Here is a 17977-nt window from a genome sequence, read left to right on the forward strand (position 1 = left end):
AATCTAAAATTTATAAGACCCTTCCTGAACCCGCCTTATTGCCATCCCTGATTAATAATTGGTTGGGACCGGTTCTTTCTATTCTAAACTTATAAGACCTCAACCAATCATATAGTTTTTCCTTGTTTTTTTTTTTTTTTTCTTTTTGCTTTCCAGACTATGCACAACAAAGGTAACCCATCCCCGTACCTATAACGCTACAATCCCCAACCCTGGTCCCAAGTCTCTGCTACTTCTACCCAAATAATTTACCAATTGAGCAAACCAATCATATAGTTAATAACATATAAATGCTTTCTCATTTATTAATAATTTTTTGTTATATGTTGTATCTAAAAGGATAAATGTAATATACAGTACATAAGATAATTTTGGTTAAAAATACTTATTTTATCAACACTCCGTGATTGCCTTCATCATGTGGTCATCATGGTTCAAATCCTAATCAATGTAAATATACATTAGAAAATGTATTTTCATTTGTCAATGCATAAATGTAATGTTGCCAAAAATAAATAAAAATAAACTAGAGTACAAATTTACCCAGAACCGAGATTTACACCATTTGCATCATTTTCAAATGCAGCCTAAGGCATCCCTTTGCTGTTTCATTTTATATCTTAGTTGATTTTAGAATGAGAAAATCAAGTTCATGTTTCATGCATTTTATAACCAACTATGTTTTTGAACACTCCTTACTAATCAATCCAAAGAGAGAGCTAAGAGAACAATTTCTTGGTATAAGCATCACATGACAGTCAGTTATATTGTGTATCTTATGTACCAACAAAATTTCAATTAGGTGGTGTTTGGCAAATATTTTTGCATGGTTTTCTGGACTTCAGCAAGCTTACAAGACCAAAAATTGATTTTTTTCCATTTGGTAACAAAAAACTGGAAAGACCATATATATATATATATAGGATGACGAAGTACCAATACAACATCCTGTACGATTAAAAAATTGCATTATTATTATTTCTTAAAAAAGTGGTATGATTTCACCCTTTTTTAGAACCACGAACAAACGCTACATATTGGTTATGGGCACCAAACTCAAAATTCTGACCTTTTGACGTGGTCAATTGTCTAGCTGGTATTCATTCTTCAAGCGTGTATCATCACGTGTCACAATGAGAGCCCTACGCTGATAGTTGAGAGAGGAGAAAGACAAAAGGGTCGGAAGGAAAAATAAATGAAAATGGTTGGATCAAGTCAAACTGGCTTAAAACAAGAAAACGAAGGAAGAGGAGGAGATCCTTAGGTTACTGAAGACGTCTACGCCTCGCGAGAAAAAACGAAAAAAAGAATGAGGTGAAAGAGAAGTCAGAGGGAGGAGGGAGAAGAAACAGAAAGATTGAGAAATCTCAGCAATCGTTCTCTCTAGTTTCCTTTTCCTCTTCTTCCTCTTTCAGGTTGGATGCATTAGCCCTGGTTTCTCCATTGTTCATTAATCCTTCTTATTGCTTGGGCTAGCTAGAGTTGGTATTGGTAGTGGTGGGGTGGTGCTGCTGAAGCGCAACCACACATAGAAATGGCTCCTCATCTTTCGCCCGACGAACAGCTGGCTACCAACTACACAGCAGTGGCCGTCGATAAAGATAAAAACAGCCCGTTTGCCGTCAGATGGGCAATCGACCATCTCTTAAACAACAACCCCAGTGTAATTCTCATTCACGTTAGGAATCGCAATACTCAACATCGTAGGTACCTTTCCTCTTTCATCATCGTCGTTCTCATCGCAATCGTTTTCATCAGCATAGTTATTTTTCTTGGTTGATTCCGCAGAGAGTTTCGGTTTCGGTTTAAACGAGGGTTCTCCCGAGATCGGTCATCGAGAACCAGTTGAAACTGAGATGCAACAGCTTTTCCTTCCTTACCGTGGATTCTGTGCTCGTAAAGGGGTATGTAGCACTAGTTATGCTTTTCACTCTTCGTACGTAGATCAACAGTAGTTAAGCCTTAAGCCTGGTTTTCATGGTCTATGGGGATTTCAGGTTCAAGTGAAGGAAGTTGTCCTTGATGACCTTGATGTTTCAAAAGCCATAGTTGATTATATCATGAGCAACAGCTACATCAGCAACATTGTGGTTGGGGCATCGACTAGGAACGCTCTTACCAGGTTTTCTCTCTCTCTCTCTCTCTCTCTCTCTCTCTCTCTCTCTCTCTGTGAAAAACTAAAAATCTAAATCTCTTGTTGTTCGTGTCTACAGGAAGTTCAGAAATGCAGATGTTGCTTCTTCTTTGACCAAATCTGCACCAGATTTCTGTGCGGTGTATGTTATCTCAAAAGGGAAGGTGTCGTCGGTCCGATCGGCAAATCGGCCCGCCCCTATTAATGCTCTACCCAAGCAACCATCTCCCGGAGGAGCTCGACTCCAGGCTGCATCTGATCACAGCGAACCCGACGATAACCTAAGGTCAGTCAAAACAGGCATGACATTTATAACCATTGAATTAATTGTAAATAGCTAGCTCATCATCACGATTGAGCAGTAGCACTCTATCTTAAAATTCGTTAAAATTTCTTCTGTAACCTTTGGAGGGAAATAGGATGCCTTCAGGCAGGGGAAGCTGGAAGGGTACTCCGGGTTCTGATAAACGGTCATCAGTAATAGAAAGGAACTCGAACATTGATTACATAAGGATACCGTTACGGGATAGACCTCCATCAAGCACCAAGAATGTTCACAACAGCTCGTCAATGGACGGTCTAGACATATCGGTACGCAACCCAATGGGCTCAGGCTTCCGCGATTCATTGTCTGATGACTCAGAGCATTTCAGGGATTTTGGGTCCCGATCGATGGACATCACTTCAGAAAATATAGATTTCGGGAACTCATCCGACAGTCCCACGCACCCCTCACAGTCGTCCGTGGTGAGTGTGCATGCATGGCATAATATATATGGGTTTACATTACGACAAGTCTCAGAACTTTATTCTTCTTTCTTCTTCTACAGAAAGATATCGAAGCCGAGATGAAAAGGCTTAAGCTGGAGCTAAAGCAAACCATGGAAATGTATAGCACAGCGTGCAAGGAAGCAATTTCAGCCAAGCAAAAGGTAACTGTTTTGTCTTCCTGCATTCTCCTAGGTCGAGCTTCAATCAAGCTACTATAACCTTCTCCTTGATCATGGTTTCCTGTATGTTTGTTTGTATTATTGATCAATGTTTAAATGCTTCAGGCTCTAGAACTTCATCAATGGAAAGTGGAAGAAGCTCGTAAATTCCAGGAAGCCAGGATGGCGGAAGAGGCAGCCCTTGCTATTGCAGAGAGGGAGAAAGCAAAGTGTAAAGCGGCCATTGAAGCTGCGGAAGCGGCGCAGAGACTAGCTGAAATTGAAGCAAACAAGAGAAGGAGCGCAGAGCTCAAGGCAAAGCGTGAGGCGGAGGAGAGAGTCAGAGCATTGGATGCATTGTCCAAACATGACATTCGCTACAGAAAATACTCCATAGATGAGATAGAAGTTGCAACAGAACGCTTCGCAGAATCATTGAAGATTGGAGAAGGTGGATATGGGCCCGTGTATAAGGCCTTCCTGGATCACACCCCCGTCGCCATTAAGGTTTTAAGACCGGATGCAGCTCAGGGAAGGAAGCAATTCCAACAAGAGGTATGCATACGCATGTGGCTAACTAGTTGTAGCAGTACTGTGCTCAGGCTTAGGAGTTAGGAATGCTCCGGCTAGGCCGGCCGATTTGTGACGGACTACGATTGTCATGATGATGCAGGTTGAGGTATTGAGCTGCATCAGACATCCAAACATGGTTCTGTTGCTAGGTGCCTGCCCGGAATACGGATGTCTGGTTTACGAGTACATGGACAACGGTAGTTTAGAAGATAGACTATTCCGGAGAGAGAACACTCCCGCAATCCCATGGCAGATTCGGTTCAAGATAGCAGCAGAGATAGCAACAGGGCTTCTCTTCCTTCACCAGACGAAGCCAGAGCCCCTGGTGCACCGGGACCTCAAGCCGGCGAACATCCTCCTGGATCGGAATTACGTGAGCAAGATAAGTGATGTAGGGCTAGCACGGTTAGTTCCACCGTCTGTGGCTGATAGTGTAACACAGTATCGGATGACATCGGCTGCAGGGACGTTCTGCTACATAGACCCGGAGTACCAACAGACGGGAATGTTGGGGATCAAATCAGATATATATTCTCTGGGAATAATGTTGCTGCAGATTATCACGGCCAAACCTCCGATGGGTCTCACCCACCATGTGGAGAGGGCCATCGAAAGAGGAACCTTTGCGGAGATACTGGATCAGTCCGTGACGGACTGGCCCGTTGAAGAGGCCTTCAAGTATGCAAAGCTGGCTTTGAAGTGCGCCGAGCTTAGGAGGAAGGATAGACCAGACCTTGGAACCGTGGTTTTGCCGGAGCTCAACCGACTCAGAGATCTTGGGAATAATGAAATCTCTAACCTCGGCGGCATGAGCTTTGGACCTCGTTCTTACCATGCGCATTCACGCCAAAGGATGTCCAATCCGGGTTCGAATCCGAATTCGAGTGCAAGTTCGGTTAGTTCATCTACCTTATCAGCGATCGAATTATTATTACTATTTTTTTACAACACTTTGGAAAACAGTGTTATGCTATCCATACGGGTTTATCAAATTATTTTTCCAAGATGGTAGCCTTGGACAACATGATCTGGGTTCCATCCGGTGCACCAGATCCACCGTCCCATGCAATACTACTGTTTTCACTTCTCAGAGATCAATGACAATGATGATATGGTAGCATGCCTCAGGTTTAACGTTAAAAGATTAAGGCCGTGTTTGGGAGCGCTTAATGGGCTTTCTGTACTTTTCATGTTTAGGAAGCCAAAAGCCCAGAAAACGAAGGTTTTGTGAAAAAGCTTTAAATGGGCTTTTTGTTTTTTTTTTTTTTTTAAATAAAAAAAACCGTTTGAAAAAAAAAAACAAAATAAAATCCATTTACTCTTTGACATCTTAACTAACTATTTTGATCAAAAAAACCGATAACTAGATAAACACCAAAAAACGCTTTTCTTAACAAAAAGTGGTTTTTCAGTTCATTTATACTCCCAAACGTGGCCTTAAACAGAAATAAAATTTCCAGAAAAACACAAGGCAAACCAAAAGAAAATAAGTAGATAACTGTTCAGCAAGACAGTCTTGAAATCTGTAACGGTTTTGAGAAATGTTCAGATTATACCTTTTTCTTTTTTTAACACGATACACTGAAGATAATTCTTGAGACCCAGGCCGAGCATACCGAAGATAATTCATATTTGAGGCTTTTTACACTGTTTTCTTTATTTTTTATCTTCTTGGAAACAGGAAGCGATGAGCGATCCTAATGTGGCAATTGAGCCAGCGTAAATCTGAAGAAGATGCCACCAATGCACATCCACAGGCAGAGTAATTGGAGGAAGAAGAACATTGCCAAGAAGTTAATTGCACGAGGAAGCGGGAGAGTAGGTTATAAATCAAATAAAAAACAGATGGTCGTTGGTTATGTAATTTGCAAGTTTTACCTGTATATCATGTTTTCTTTCTTTCCTTCTTCCTTTCTTTTCTTTTTGAAAGCAGCTTGTATATCATGTTAATATGTATTTTGTTAAATTCAGTATTCATATACATATTAAAAACAATCAATATTCATAGTTTGTGGAGAAGGATCTCTCTTAAACCGTTTTGTTTCTCTTTTCTTTTTCTTGAATTGATTAATGCAAGTGGGATGGATTTAAATTACATAACTTCGCCCGTCCGATCTTGTCATATATCCTTAGAGGTGTAATGTGGGCCGGGCCGGCACACGGGCCTTGGCAGGTCATGCCTGCTTGGCAGTTGGCACGAATCCCCCAGGAGGGGAGTCTGGCACAGCCCGAGACCTGGCCCCAATGGGCCATAGGCCAGGCCACGGGTGGCACAGTTTTTTTTAGAAATTTTGAAAAAAAAAAATAATGAAAGTAAAACAAATTAACAAGATAAAAAAGAATTTGAAAAAGATGAATTTTGATGTATACAATTGTTTATTAGTTTATATATGAAATAATAAAATAAAATAAAAAATTACAATAAAATTGGAATAATATATTATAATTTGGGTTGAGACTGACATAGCCCATTTGCTACAGTGATCGGGTCATGTCCATGCTGGCTTGCAGGTGGTCTGGCCCATTTTACAACTCTGCCTAAACCTAGATAAAGGAGAGGTTGAATCAAGTTGGCGATCAGCATTAAAATTTTTGCCTTACTCTTATGGTTATGGATCTGGACTTGTCTTTTTCACATGGAAGACCATTTGCAACACTAGTTAAAAAAAGTGTAGATGGCACTGCCTTTGGTGGAAAAAATAAGAAACTATGGATATGGCACTGAATAAAATGGAATGACAAAACATGACTCATATAGCTGACCCATAACTTATTGCTATAAACTGTTGAGCCCAGATCTCTTATAAAGCAAAAACTTGGTGGTGTACATATATGTTAAATTCATGGGAAGATGTTCCCAATATGCAGTGGGATTTCCATACTTGCGCGGTCAGAGATTTTGCTTGCAGAGAATCCCGTTGTCATTTAAATCCCATATTAAAGTTTAAACTATCACAAACCCACACGCAAACTGTATTAGGAATACTTACTTGCTCAACTGTTTACAAAATACTCGACCCTCACAAACTGAAATCAATTGTTACAAACCGATAAGTACCTGCCTGTTTTTTATTTTGAATTATTCTATTATTTAACACTGCTAAAAATTATATACATACGTTCATACATTTATATATAAATGTGGCTAATTAAAAAAGGAGAAAATTCTTCCATTGAACTATACAAGTATACATACGTACATACATCTTTCTGACTTTCTTGAGTTGTGTCGAGGTACAAGGGGTAATCTTCTTCCAATTACAACAGTACACTTTTTTCCATCAGGAACTTGAGAATGATACACGTGGCTTCCACTCTTGGATGGCAGAACGCAGCGCATGGTTTGGAGTTAGCCGGGTATGTGGAAACTTAAGCTTTGTCACAGGAGATATGCTGTGTTTTTCAAGCCATGCCTTTATCGCTCTGTACTCATAGGTGAATCCATCAGATGCAATGTATGGATCCTCCATTATTTCCTACGTTTATATGCAGTGCAATAGAAAGAATTAGTGGGCATGACAGCTAAAATAACTATACTCTTGCATTGGACAACCATTTTGTTAGAGTTTAGACTGTGCACCTGAAGGATCGGACAGAAGTAGTGGCTTGGTGAATAGATGTTTTTTTGTAGTTTAACACTTGAAGCTGCTATACTTGAAAGCTTTTTGAGAACTGGCAGAACTTCAGCTTCGAGATCTGGTCTATCCCTGCATCTAAGTCTGGAACATTTCAATGCAACCCGCGCTAATTCTTCTGATTCTGCAAGTGGCCAATCTGCAACCGAGTTGTCTAATATGTCAGCAAAGGAACCATTGTTGATGGCATTTTCCACTTTTATCAACAGTCCATTTGGATGGCAAGCTGTCAACAATTGTAGGGTGATAATTCCAAATGCATATATGTCTGATTTTGGTCTGATTGTACCAGTTCTCTGGTACTCTGGATCCATGTAATGTAGAGTACCAGCAAGAACAGAGTCTCTATACTCCGTGATGTTGTCAGGTACAATGTTAGACATAAGTTTAGCCAGCCCAACATCTGCAATCTTGCTGACAAAATTCCCATCTAACAAGATATTTCCTGGTTTCAGATCCCGATGAATGATTGGTTCTGGCTTTGAGTTGTGCAAGAATGCAAGCCCACAAGCTACATCAAAAGCAATCTTGAACCTAACAAACCAAGGAAGAGGTGGTGTGCCCTTTTTACGGAAAAGACATTCCTCAAGGCTTCCATTTTCCAAGTATTCGTAGACAAGACACCCATTTTCAGGACAGGCTCCAAGTAGTAAAACCATGTGTGGATGACGTAGCTGGCTAAGAACTTCAACCTACAAGAAGGTTTAGAATATCCAAGCTCAATTGGCGAGAAACAGTAGAGCATCATAATCACAAGGGTTTCAGATCTTTATTGAGTATGAAATAAGCTCAATATAATAAGATATACCTCTCTCAGAAATTCCTCCTTCCTGTCAGATGCATCTGGACGAAGAACCTTGATGGCTACTGGCGTGTGATCAAGTATGCATTTATAAACTTTTCCATAACCCCCCTCACCTATAATTTTGTCCTCAGAGAAGGAACCAGTTGCAACCTCTATTTCATCCCTGGTGTACCGCCTGTATCTTTTGTCACTTGAGAATATGGCTTCAATGAATTTCTGTCTCTCTGAGGATTCCTTTAGGGCATTCAGTTCTGCCATGCATCTCTCACGGGTCTCTTTATCAAGCAACTTTCTTGCCATCTCGACTTCCTTTGCAGCCTCTAAATGCTTGGCTTTTTCTTCGGCCACAATTCTTCTCAAAACTTCTTCTCTCTCTAGAGCATCATTCACTCTCCTCACATCCTCAAGGCATTCAGAAGAAAGTAACTCAACCTGCAAAATTGTGGATTACTGGTTGAAACATCCAGATTAATTAATTGGTGGGATGCATGTGTGTCATGTGGGGATTATGTCATGAAAGAGATATATATGAGTGATTTTGTATTTTTTCAGATACAAAAGTTTGAGCATAATAAAACTGTCACCTTGTTTTGGGTACAGATCAGCTCTTCACATGTTTGCTTGTACAAGACAATTGTATTATGTAGTTCTTGTTGCAGTCGCTCTACCTCAGCATGCAATTCAGACTGCATAAAAAGTTGTACCCTAATATGGTCAAAACTTGTTTCCTGTGGTTGTTGGTATGCAGCAGGTGAGTAAGGGGACTCAAAATGGTTTGACTATCGGTAATGAGTTGTTCTTACTTCTTAAATAGGAAATCATACAATTGTAGAATACACATGGTTAAACCTTAGAAGTACTTACATGCTCAGTATCTGTAAAAGAAGTCCTGGAACCATGTGATCTATTGCTAAAGTTGTGATGACTTCCTTGTTGGTGATCTCCCAAGGTAGTATTACTAGAGGAACTAGCAAAAGAACAAGACTGCAATAGCAGGTTTAGGTCACCAAGACCTACTTCTGATGACATTTGTGAGGATTTGCTAACTATTGAACTTGTAGGTGCAGAATGAAGGCTGGATTGTTGATAGACGCCACTATCATCTTCTCTAATTGACATCCTGTGCCCAAAACCATTTCCTGGGAAGATCAAGGCAACAGCAACAACAGTAAAAATATACAACATCATGAACAGGGAGCCATGAGATTAGGGAAAATGAATCCTTCCAACATACCTCCATTAGATGAGGAACTGGCCAATTTTTTGATGATTTTGTTATTTGATACAATGTAAACATTGCTTGTATCTGGGGCAAATTTCAGAACGGTTGATGGTACATCTGGACCCTTGAGTTTCCTTTATAGTTGGAACTGAAAATCTTAGTGAAAACAATACCCAAAAATCTCCTATTTTCATCCACAAAATTGCATATGAGGGGAAGAAAGTTCGTGAAATAATGGGGTATCAAAAAATAACAACAATAACCATTAACATATTGAACATAGAGAAAAAAAAAAAAAAAAAAAAAACAGAAGCTGTTATGTCAGGGGAAAACAGATTGTGTGTTCTCCATTAATTGCCAATATATGTTTTTTTTTTTTTTGAAAAGGTAAGGTAATTTATTAAAACAAGATCCAGTACAAAGGAGCCTAGGCCATTAGAGGCTGCCTAGAGCCACCACAAATTACAGATACATCCAGTTCTGAGATCTAAACAACAGACTCAAATTCTGATTTTTAAACACCTCCGTTGCCGACACCCAGGACAGAAGTTTACCCACAGCTTTCTGCACCATTTCCTCTGAAGATTTAGCTTTGCCCTGAAAAATTCTGTTATTTCTTTCAATCCAGATAGTCCAAAGCACAGCAGCCGGGATAGTCTTCCAAACCAAGATACCTTTCTTGCTGAGACCATCAATCTGCCAACACAACAGCAGATCCTTCACAGAATTTGGCATTACCCAACTGATTTCCAAAGCTTGAAGAAAATGCCTCCAGATATAATTCGAGACTGGGCAATGTAAGGCCAGATGTTCAGTAGTTTCTACTATCCCACCACATAAGCCACATGACATGTCCGAAATCTGTATGCCACATTTCACTAGATTAACTTTGGATAGACATTTATTTAAAGCCATTGTCCAGAGTAAAAACTTCACTTTAGAAGGACTGATTGAGCTCCAAATCTGCCTAGCCGGAAAGTTTTCTTGACCTGAACTTATCAACTTACTGAACATAGACTTTACAGAAAACCTGCCATCAGCTTCCCATTTCCATCTCCAAGCATCCTCCATGTTTGGGTCAATCCTCTGGTTCTGGAGCAGGCCCAACAGAATTGCATACTCCTCAATTTCCCAGTCAAAGAGGCGCCTTCTACAAGTTAGGTTCCAACTGAAAGAGTTACCATCCACATTGAAATTCTCAGCCACTGAGGAGTCCTGATTTACAGAAATTTGATACAAGAGAGGAAAGGCATCTTTCAGACACTTAGAACACCAAGAGTCTTTCCAAAATTTAATTTTTTCCCCATTTCCCAAGTTGTAACCGATTCCTTCCTCAAATAAATTAGTGTTCTTCATTATACCTGTCCTCCCTCTTGAAATAGGAGAATTGGATCTCCAATCACCCCAGTCCACTCCATATTTGTCCACAATCAGCTTTCTCCACCAAGCATTTCTTTCATTTGCAAATCTCCAAAGCCATTTACACAGGAGGGCAGAATTGAATTTCTTCAATTTTCTTATTCCCAACCCTCCAACTTCCTTAGGAAGACACACTTGATCCCAGCTTACAACATGAACCTTCTTCTCCTCCTCCCAACCTCTCCAAAGAAAGTTTTTCTGTAGTTGCTCCAATCTGTTAGCCACTTTGGAAGAAATAGGAAATAGGGAGAGGAAGTAAGTAGGTAGATTAGAAAGAGTACTCTTAATCAAAATCACTCTCCCCCCGAAAGAAAGGTATTTAGCTTTCCAGGAAGCCAATTTCTTCTCCATTCTTTCAACCACTGGATTCCAAATCTGAGAGAAAGTATATTTAGCTCCAAGAGGGAGCCCCAAGTACTTGACCGGAAGATGGGTAGTCTGACAGGCCATAACTTCTGCACAAACTTCTAGATTTGTAACAAGACCAACAGGGATAATCTGAGATTTACTCAAATTAACCTTGAGGCCAGACACCACCTCAAACCAACTCAAAATTCCAAGCACCACCTCTAGTTGATTAGGAGAAGCATCAACAAAGCATAAGGTGTCATCAGCAAATTTAAGAATATTGACTTTTTCTTTTCCCGGAGCAATTGCAAAGCCCTCCCAAAGCCCATTCTCAGCAACCTTCTTGCTAAAGAGAGATAAAATTTCCATGACGCAAATGAAGAGTAGGGGAGAGAGAGGGTCACCTTGCCTCAAACCTCTTGAACTTCCAAAAAACCCCGTCGTTTGCCCGTTAACTAAGATGGAGAACTTAGGAGTCTTAATACAAACTCTGATCCAGTTTCTCCAAAGCTGCCCAAAATTCATCTTCTCCAAAACCAGATCCAAATAGTGCCAGTTAACATGATCATAAGCTTTTTCAATATCCAGTTTACACAGAACACCTAGGGTCCCCTCTCTTCTTCTGGACTCCAGCAGTTCATTGGCAATGAGAATAGAGTCAACCATCTGTCTACCTGGGACAAAAGCACTTTGGTTACAAGAGATAACACTACCTAACACACACTTCATTCTTTCAGCCAAAACCCTAGCCAAGATTTTGTAGAAACTGTGTAAGAGACTAATGGGCCTGAAGTCCTTTATATTGACAGCCCCCTCAATTTTTGGAATAAGAGTGATGAAAGTTGCATTCAGACTTCTCTAAAAGGAGGCATTAGTGTGAAATGCCTGAAACACCGGCATCAGATCACTCCTCACAATATCCCAACATTTAAAATAGAACAGATTAGAGAACCCATCAGGACCCGGTGATTTATCATTTTCTAGCTTCTTTACTACACCCTTAATTTCCTCTTCTGAGAATGGTCTCTCTAACCAGATTTTTTGCTCTTCATTTAACTTATTAAATTGGAACTCGGAGGGAAAAGGTCTCTTGAACCCACTTCTCTTTATAAAGGTTTTTATAGAAAGAAGTAGCTACAGATTTAAGTTCAGAACTAGAATCACCACACCTGTCCTCCCACACCAGCTTGCTGATTGAAGAGAACCTAGCACGAGCATTTGCCATTTTGTGAAAGTACTTTGTATTTTTATCCCCCTCTTTAAGCCAAATGGATTTAGCTCTTTGTCCCCACTTCCTCTCTTCCTCAACTGCCATCTTATCATACCTGATTTTTGCAATTGCCCTCTGAAGTCTCAGATCTTCAGACAAGGGACCCGCCTCTTCAGCTCTGTCAATCTCAACCATGGTGCTCAACAAAACCTTCTTATCAGTAACCCACTTCATATTCTTCTCCTTACTCCAAATTTTTAGTTTGCCCTTGACAGCCTTTAATTTTGATGCCATAACAAAAGAACTAGAGCCCTCCACTTGCAACTCATTCCACACAGAGCTGATTAAGGGGATAAGATTTTCCTCCTCAAACCAAGCATTTTCAAACTTAAACGAGGATTTTACTGTCTCACGGAGACCATAAACAAGCTGAATAGGGCTATGGTCGGACATCGGTCTAGGAAGGGTAAGCTGTCTGAAATCAGGAAAGAATTCATCCCAGTTTGAAGAAACCAAGAATCTCTCTAGCCTAACCAGGGTCGGGACAGATTGGTTATTGGTCCAAGTGAATCTATTACCCTGAATTGGGACGTCCATTAATTCCATACTGTTTATGAAGTCAGCAAACATGTTCATCGAACCAGCTCTTCTACCCCTTGTATTCTTCTCATCCACCGAAATAGTTGCATTAAAATCACCCCCAATTACCCAAAGACAGTTCTGAGGATCTCTCAAATCTGGTAATTCTGCCCAAAAAGCCACCCGAAAATTAGAATCAACAGGACCATAAACGTTTGTGACTTGAATAAGTTTTCCATCTTGTAGTTTCAGGCTCAGAGTGATTGAGAAATTACCAATTCTGCAAGAAACCAAAGAACAGAAAGTGGGGTCCCAAAGGCTCACAATTCCACCAGCACTCCCCGAGGCAGCCAATGCCTTCCATCTGACCTGACCCTCCCCCCAAACACTTCGAATTGTAGCAGCATCAACCCACTCCAGCTTAGTTTCTTGGAGCAAGACAATCTTTGACTTCGATTGCTTCAAAGAATCACATACCATCATCCTCCTCCTTCCCGACCCCAGCCCTCTAACATTCCAGGAAAGAATTTTCACTTCCATAAGAAATAACTAAAGAAGAGGACCCACATCTCACATCTTCTTAGACCCCCTTGCAGCCCCTTCACTGCTCCCCACCTTATCATTCAGACCCCAAGTTAATCTCATCATTTCTTTGCTTCTCTTTTTTTTTTAATCCCCCTTTTTTTGCCGCCAATTTTCCCCTCTCCATAAGCACTCTTTGTTCAATTCCTTCCAAGAACTTAATAGTATCAGCTTCCATCCCCTCCATTGAAATTCCCAGGAAAGTCCCCAGCCCCAGAAGTTTCGATGTCACCCAAGAAGATTGATTATTTTCAGACTTACTATCCTTGCCTACCTCCACGGCTGATGAACTCGCTTTCCCCTTGTTTCCAATCAAGACTTCTCCGTTGTTTCTCCTCATTTGCTCAAGGCTTACACCACTATTTCCCAACTCTTTGGATTGATCAAGACAATTTCCCACATTCCCACTAGAACCTCATTACCCACCACCGCAATAGGGGTCACCACCAACGGAGTCTCTTCGACTGTCTCTTCCACTGGCACCAGAGGCAGCTCTTGACTTTGTTGCCGCCTGTTGTCCATCTCCCACGCACTTTTTGAAGACCGAACTTTTTGGGAGGAAGTAGCAGCCTGACTCAGACCACCCATCACCATATTATCAGGGCTGGGAATGTGGGCTAGAGGAGAACCAGCACTTGGATTCAACTACTGTTTGGATGGCAGACTAACCTAGGTCGGTTCCAACCATACCGGACTATAATCTGTTTGTCTACCAGTGGGCCACCGAGGCAAACTAAAAAACTTTTTACCTTTAAGTTTCTTCACCAATTGAGTAGAGCGGGTAGGCAAGGACTTAAACCTAGCTTGACCCGGATCTGGAACCTGAGTCCATATCTGAGTCTCCTCATCTTCCTTGGAATCCAATCCGGCCCCTTGTCGAGCCTCCCTCCCCTTAAACCTCGAGACCTCCACGTCTGACTCCGCGAGTAGTTCTTTAATGCATTGCTTTATGAGAATTTTTAAATCCTCCACCCTCGGAAAACCCCCACTTCTTCCCTTCATTAACTTTGGCGTGCAAGATTCAAAGCACTCAACCTGAGGATGATCCTGAAGTCCAGCGGAACTACTTGTGGACGGATCAGATTGATCCCATGACCATCTTCTTCCCCTCCATCAACCTCCGGCGAGCTACTCAGTGGCGGTTTGAAACTCAACGACCTTTTATGGAACTCTTGCGGCAGTGAGCTTTCTCCCTTGTCTTCTAAGACCACCGTATTAGAGATTTCTGAGCTCCTTCCCTACAATCGGAACTGATTGTTCTCATGAATCTCCTGCGTCCAACTTCGGACCGTCGGCAATGACTCAGGCCAAATACAGATTTCAAATACCGACTCCCCCACAACAACCTCCACTTTTTCAGGAATCTTCCTGGACCTTTTCACCTTCATTCAAACCCACTCACAGGTTGAAAGCTCCTCAAGGGAGTCATCGGTTTCCACGAAACCACCGCAAGCATCCCCTATGTTCTTGATCACACTCGGGCACCACAATATCAGAGGAAGACCATACACCCTCACCCATATAGTTTTTGAACGGTCTGAATCTTCGCTTGATTCTGGATAGAAGCAGCCAACGCTTGCCCCCCACCAGTCCAGAAAGAGATGATTTCTCCCCATTTGCCATGGACCCTGCTTAAGGATCCAAGAATATGAACAGGAAGAGGTCATCGGCTAATTTCTTTACTTTCACTCCTCCCACCTCCTCCCAACATCTACTTACCCATTTTTTCACTTCTTGAAAACCTTCCCTCCACTGAAATTTTCCCACCAAGCAATCTCTCAGGAATCTCCTTCTGGCCTCTACGCCTTGGGAGTCTGTAGATATCATTTGTCTGTCCTCCACCTTCTTGAATTCAGATTGCCCAAAATTCGGCCAAACTCCAGTCGTAACCGCCTTACTATAAGAGAAGTTCAGTCTCCTCCTCGCCCCCTTCTCTACACCCCTGTACCAATTCCTAGCTTCCCATCTCCTTCCACCACCCTGATCTTTCCGAAGAGATCTACCTTGAAACATCTTCACCCCGAGCCTAGGCCTCCATTTTCACATAGAAGGCTTTAACCACCACATCACCTGAGTACATCTTATCAAATTTCTTCCATCATATGTTCTTGATGGTATTTTCCTATGCTGCCACTAGTGTAGATTCAGTTTTATGCAAGAAGGATGAGGTAGCAACGTAATGGTGCCAAAGGAGAAACAGCTCAGTTAAAATTTAAAAAGACAACAGCAAGAAATTTCTGAAGCAATTCTAGCCATTGAATACATGGGAGATGCTTCCATTAAAGGCATCATCTGACTAACCAGAGGACCCAACTGCATAATAGATTTAGAATCACTTAGAACAAAAGGGCAGCCCATTGAATAAATGGAAGATGCTTCCATTAATTGCCAATATATGTTACTACATAATCATGGTACATGAACCGATAAAAAGGGCAGCCCAGTGCAAAAGGCTCCTGCCAATGTGGGGTCTGAGGAGGGACAGATGTATACAGCCTTACCCTGCACATACAGAAAGGCTTTTCCAAGATCTGAACCCTAGTCACCTGGGTCAGAATGGAGCAACCCAACCGTTGCACCTAGGCCCACCCTCTGGTACATGAACCAATCTATCTCATTCAATTATGTTTTGTTAATATTGCATCAAATTCAATGTAAATGGAACCAATTAATAAACCCTCATAGTTTTAGGAGCCAAAAGAAATCTGTTACATGTTATAAACTTATAGTTTCCACTTTAAAGACCTGTCAGATCTAAAGTTTGAAGAAGAAGAGCCCACAGGAAGGGGACAGAACATACAGATATACAGAAACCACAGTTAGGGGACCAGAGTGCAATTAGGTTATTTCAAGGATTGTTTTAAGTACTTCTGATATGTACCTTGTAATAAAGTTTGAAGAAGAAGAGCCCAATACTAGACTCTGTGAACCAGATTCAGATAGGTATCTTAGAAGTGCAGATGCAGGATCATCATCCTCTAGTACCAAAGTCTCCATCTGCACAAGTTTGGGCCACAAAATTACAATTCGACACTAACCCAACAAGAAAAATGCCCAAGGAAGAACAAGCATACCTCTCCTGTTTTGCACAGCCTCTTAAATTGGAGGAACATTTCTTCACATTTCAACTTAATGTCTTGCTTATACATTGCGACCACATCATCATCCATTTGCTTAGTAGGAATACGCTTTCCTGCTGAAGAAGAAAAAGATCCAACAAAAAATACATCAGATGGAAAGACTATTGAACTAGTTGGCAACATATGCAATACACTTGCATTGGATGATCCCTTTTCCTGCAAACAATATATCATGAAGGCCGTAGATCCACCCCTGATCATGAAACCGTGCCCTTTCAAATATTAATCATGTAACAACAGAAATTACTGTAACAATCGAAGAAACAGCGTTTAACAGAAAGGAGAAAGAGAGAAAGAAATAATGAAAATTAAGAGAGAGAGAGAGAGAGAGAGAGAGAGAGATAAACCATAGGATCTCGAGACATTATCAAAGAAAAATCATTTTTTCCAGTACGTAGTAAGCAGATAGTAATCTGACTGGTAAATCCCAGATAATAGAATTCATTGTTAGCATACACAAAATGCCAACTTTGAGCCCATTTACGCCAATTGAATTGTTTCTAAACTAAAATTAGGGAATTGACATCGCTCTCGAACGAATTGTCGTGTATGGTAATTAAACGAGTTGCTGCTCATCTTTCTAAAACGGGCAAGTTACTTGAGTTTGAATCAGATTAATCACCATCATTTTTGGCTAAAATTAGGGAATTGAATAAGTTGTGTCTCTACATAGGTTTCAAATCCTACGAGAACAATTTTACATCTATTCCCGTAGCAGAAACCAAACCAGACCACACAAGAGCTAGGACATAGAGAGAGAGAGAGAGAGACTTACAGGGAGTCGGGATTGAAGTGATGCAAGGCGTAACATGTACAAGGGTGAAGCGATCAGCACGAGGCATGAGATTCTCCACCGCCCAACGGACGGCGCGACGACTGCTCTTGCTGCCATCGCGGCCTTGCACGGCCACCGCGATATTCATCGGCGCCACGGCAGAACCACCGTTGCTGCTACCACTTCGTTCTGACATACGATTGAAGCTCACAAGGGGGTAGACGATGAGGGAGTCGAAAGACTCGAAGCTCGAAGGTTGGTTGACTAACTGCTTTGTCGTCAAGCTGATGGGTCCGAGCCTTCGAGGGAGTTACAATGAAGGTCGTCACTTGTTGTACATACATCGGAACTCGGAAGGCAATTCAGAATGCGACACGTGTCTCGAACAATGCTGGCTAAGCCATCTATATAGCAAAGCCGTCGGTAACCATTTCAAGCGCGTTTACGGAAATTACGGTAGCGTCAGGAGCCTGGGCTGAAAGCACCGTACTGGGCCTACTGGCAAGCCTGTGGACGTAGGGGTGCAATTTGGGCGGCCCAACCCGTGCCGGAAACAACCCAACATACAACTTTATACGGGTTGGGATTAAATTTTTGTTATCAAATAGGAGTTCAATCCGGATCTC

At 41.5% G+C, this 17977-nt stretch overlaps 2 protein-coding genes across 4 annotated transcripts; one reads left to right on the forward strand and one right to left on the reverse strand.

Moving 5' to 3' along the window:
- The first annotated feature begins 1262 nt into the window (after nucleotides 1–1262).
- Nucleotides 1263–5655, forward strand: LOC104590409 (U-box domain-containing protein 52-like). 2 transcript variants are annotated; one of them, XM_088889195.1, is made up of 9 exons: nucleotides 1263–1703; nucleotides 1789–1904; nucleotides 1998–2122; nucleotides 2214–2420; nucleotides 2554–2881; nucleotides 2965–3066; nucleotides 3190–3618; nucleotides 3737–4531; nucleotides 5318–5655. In XM_088889195.1, exons 1-9 carry the CDS (start codon nucleotides 1535–1537, stop codon nucleotides 5357–5359), a joined length of 2313 nt encoding a protein of 770 aa, XP_088745321.1. In that variant the 5' UTR covers nucleotides 1263–1534; the 3' UTR covers nucleotides 5360–5655. The 2 variants fall into 2 exon arrangements, with proteins under 2 accessions (XP_088745321.1, XP_088745322.1); XM_088889196.1 differs by having other exon boundaries at nucleotides 1573–1707.
- A 960-nt stretch (nucleotides 5656–6615) lies between these two features.
- Nucleotides 6616–17649, reverse strand: LOC104590404 (U-box domain-containing protein kinase family protein). 2 transcript variants are annotated; one of them, XM_088889197.1, is made up of 9 exons: nucleotides 17352–17649; nucleotides 16511–16632; nucleotides 16318–16433; nucleotides 9311–9432; nucleotides 8941–9215; nucleotides 8661–8762; nucleotides 8080–8508; nucleotides 7217–7963; nucleotides 6616–7112 (listed from the first exon to the last, which is right to left on the reverse strand). In XM_088889197.1, exons 1-9 carry the CDS (start codon nucleotides 17545–17547, stop codon nucleotides 6918–6920), a joined length of 2304 nt encoding a protein of 767 aa, XP_088745323.1. In that variant the 5' UTR covers nucleotides 17548–17649; the 3' UTR covers nucleotides 6616–6917. The 2 variants fall into 2 exon arrangements, with proteins under 2 accessions (XP_088745323.1, XP_088745324.1); XM_088889198.1 differs by lacking the exons at nucleotides 6616–7112; nucleotides 7217–7963; nucleotides 8080–8508; ... (3 more) ...; nucleotides 16511–16632; nucleotides 17352–17649 and adding an exon at nucleotides 9612–11739 and having other exon boundaries at nucleotides 16318–16435.
- Nucleotides 17650–17977: the final 328 nt, after the last annotated feature.

The sequence above is a fragment of the Nelumbo nucifera genome, chromosome 6 (genome assembly GCF_055504915.1).
Source record: "Nelumbo nucifera cultivar China Antique chromosome 6, China Antique-T2T, whole genome shotgun sequence".
NCBI lineage: Eukaryota > Viridiplantae > Streptophyta > Magnoliopsida > Proteales > Nelumbonaceae > Nelumbo > Nelumbo nucifera.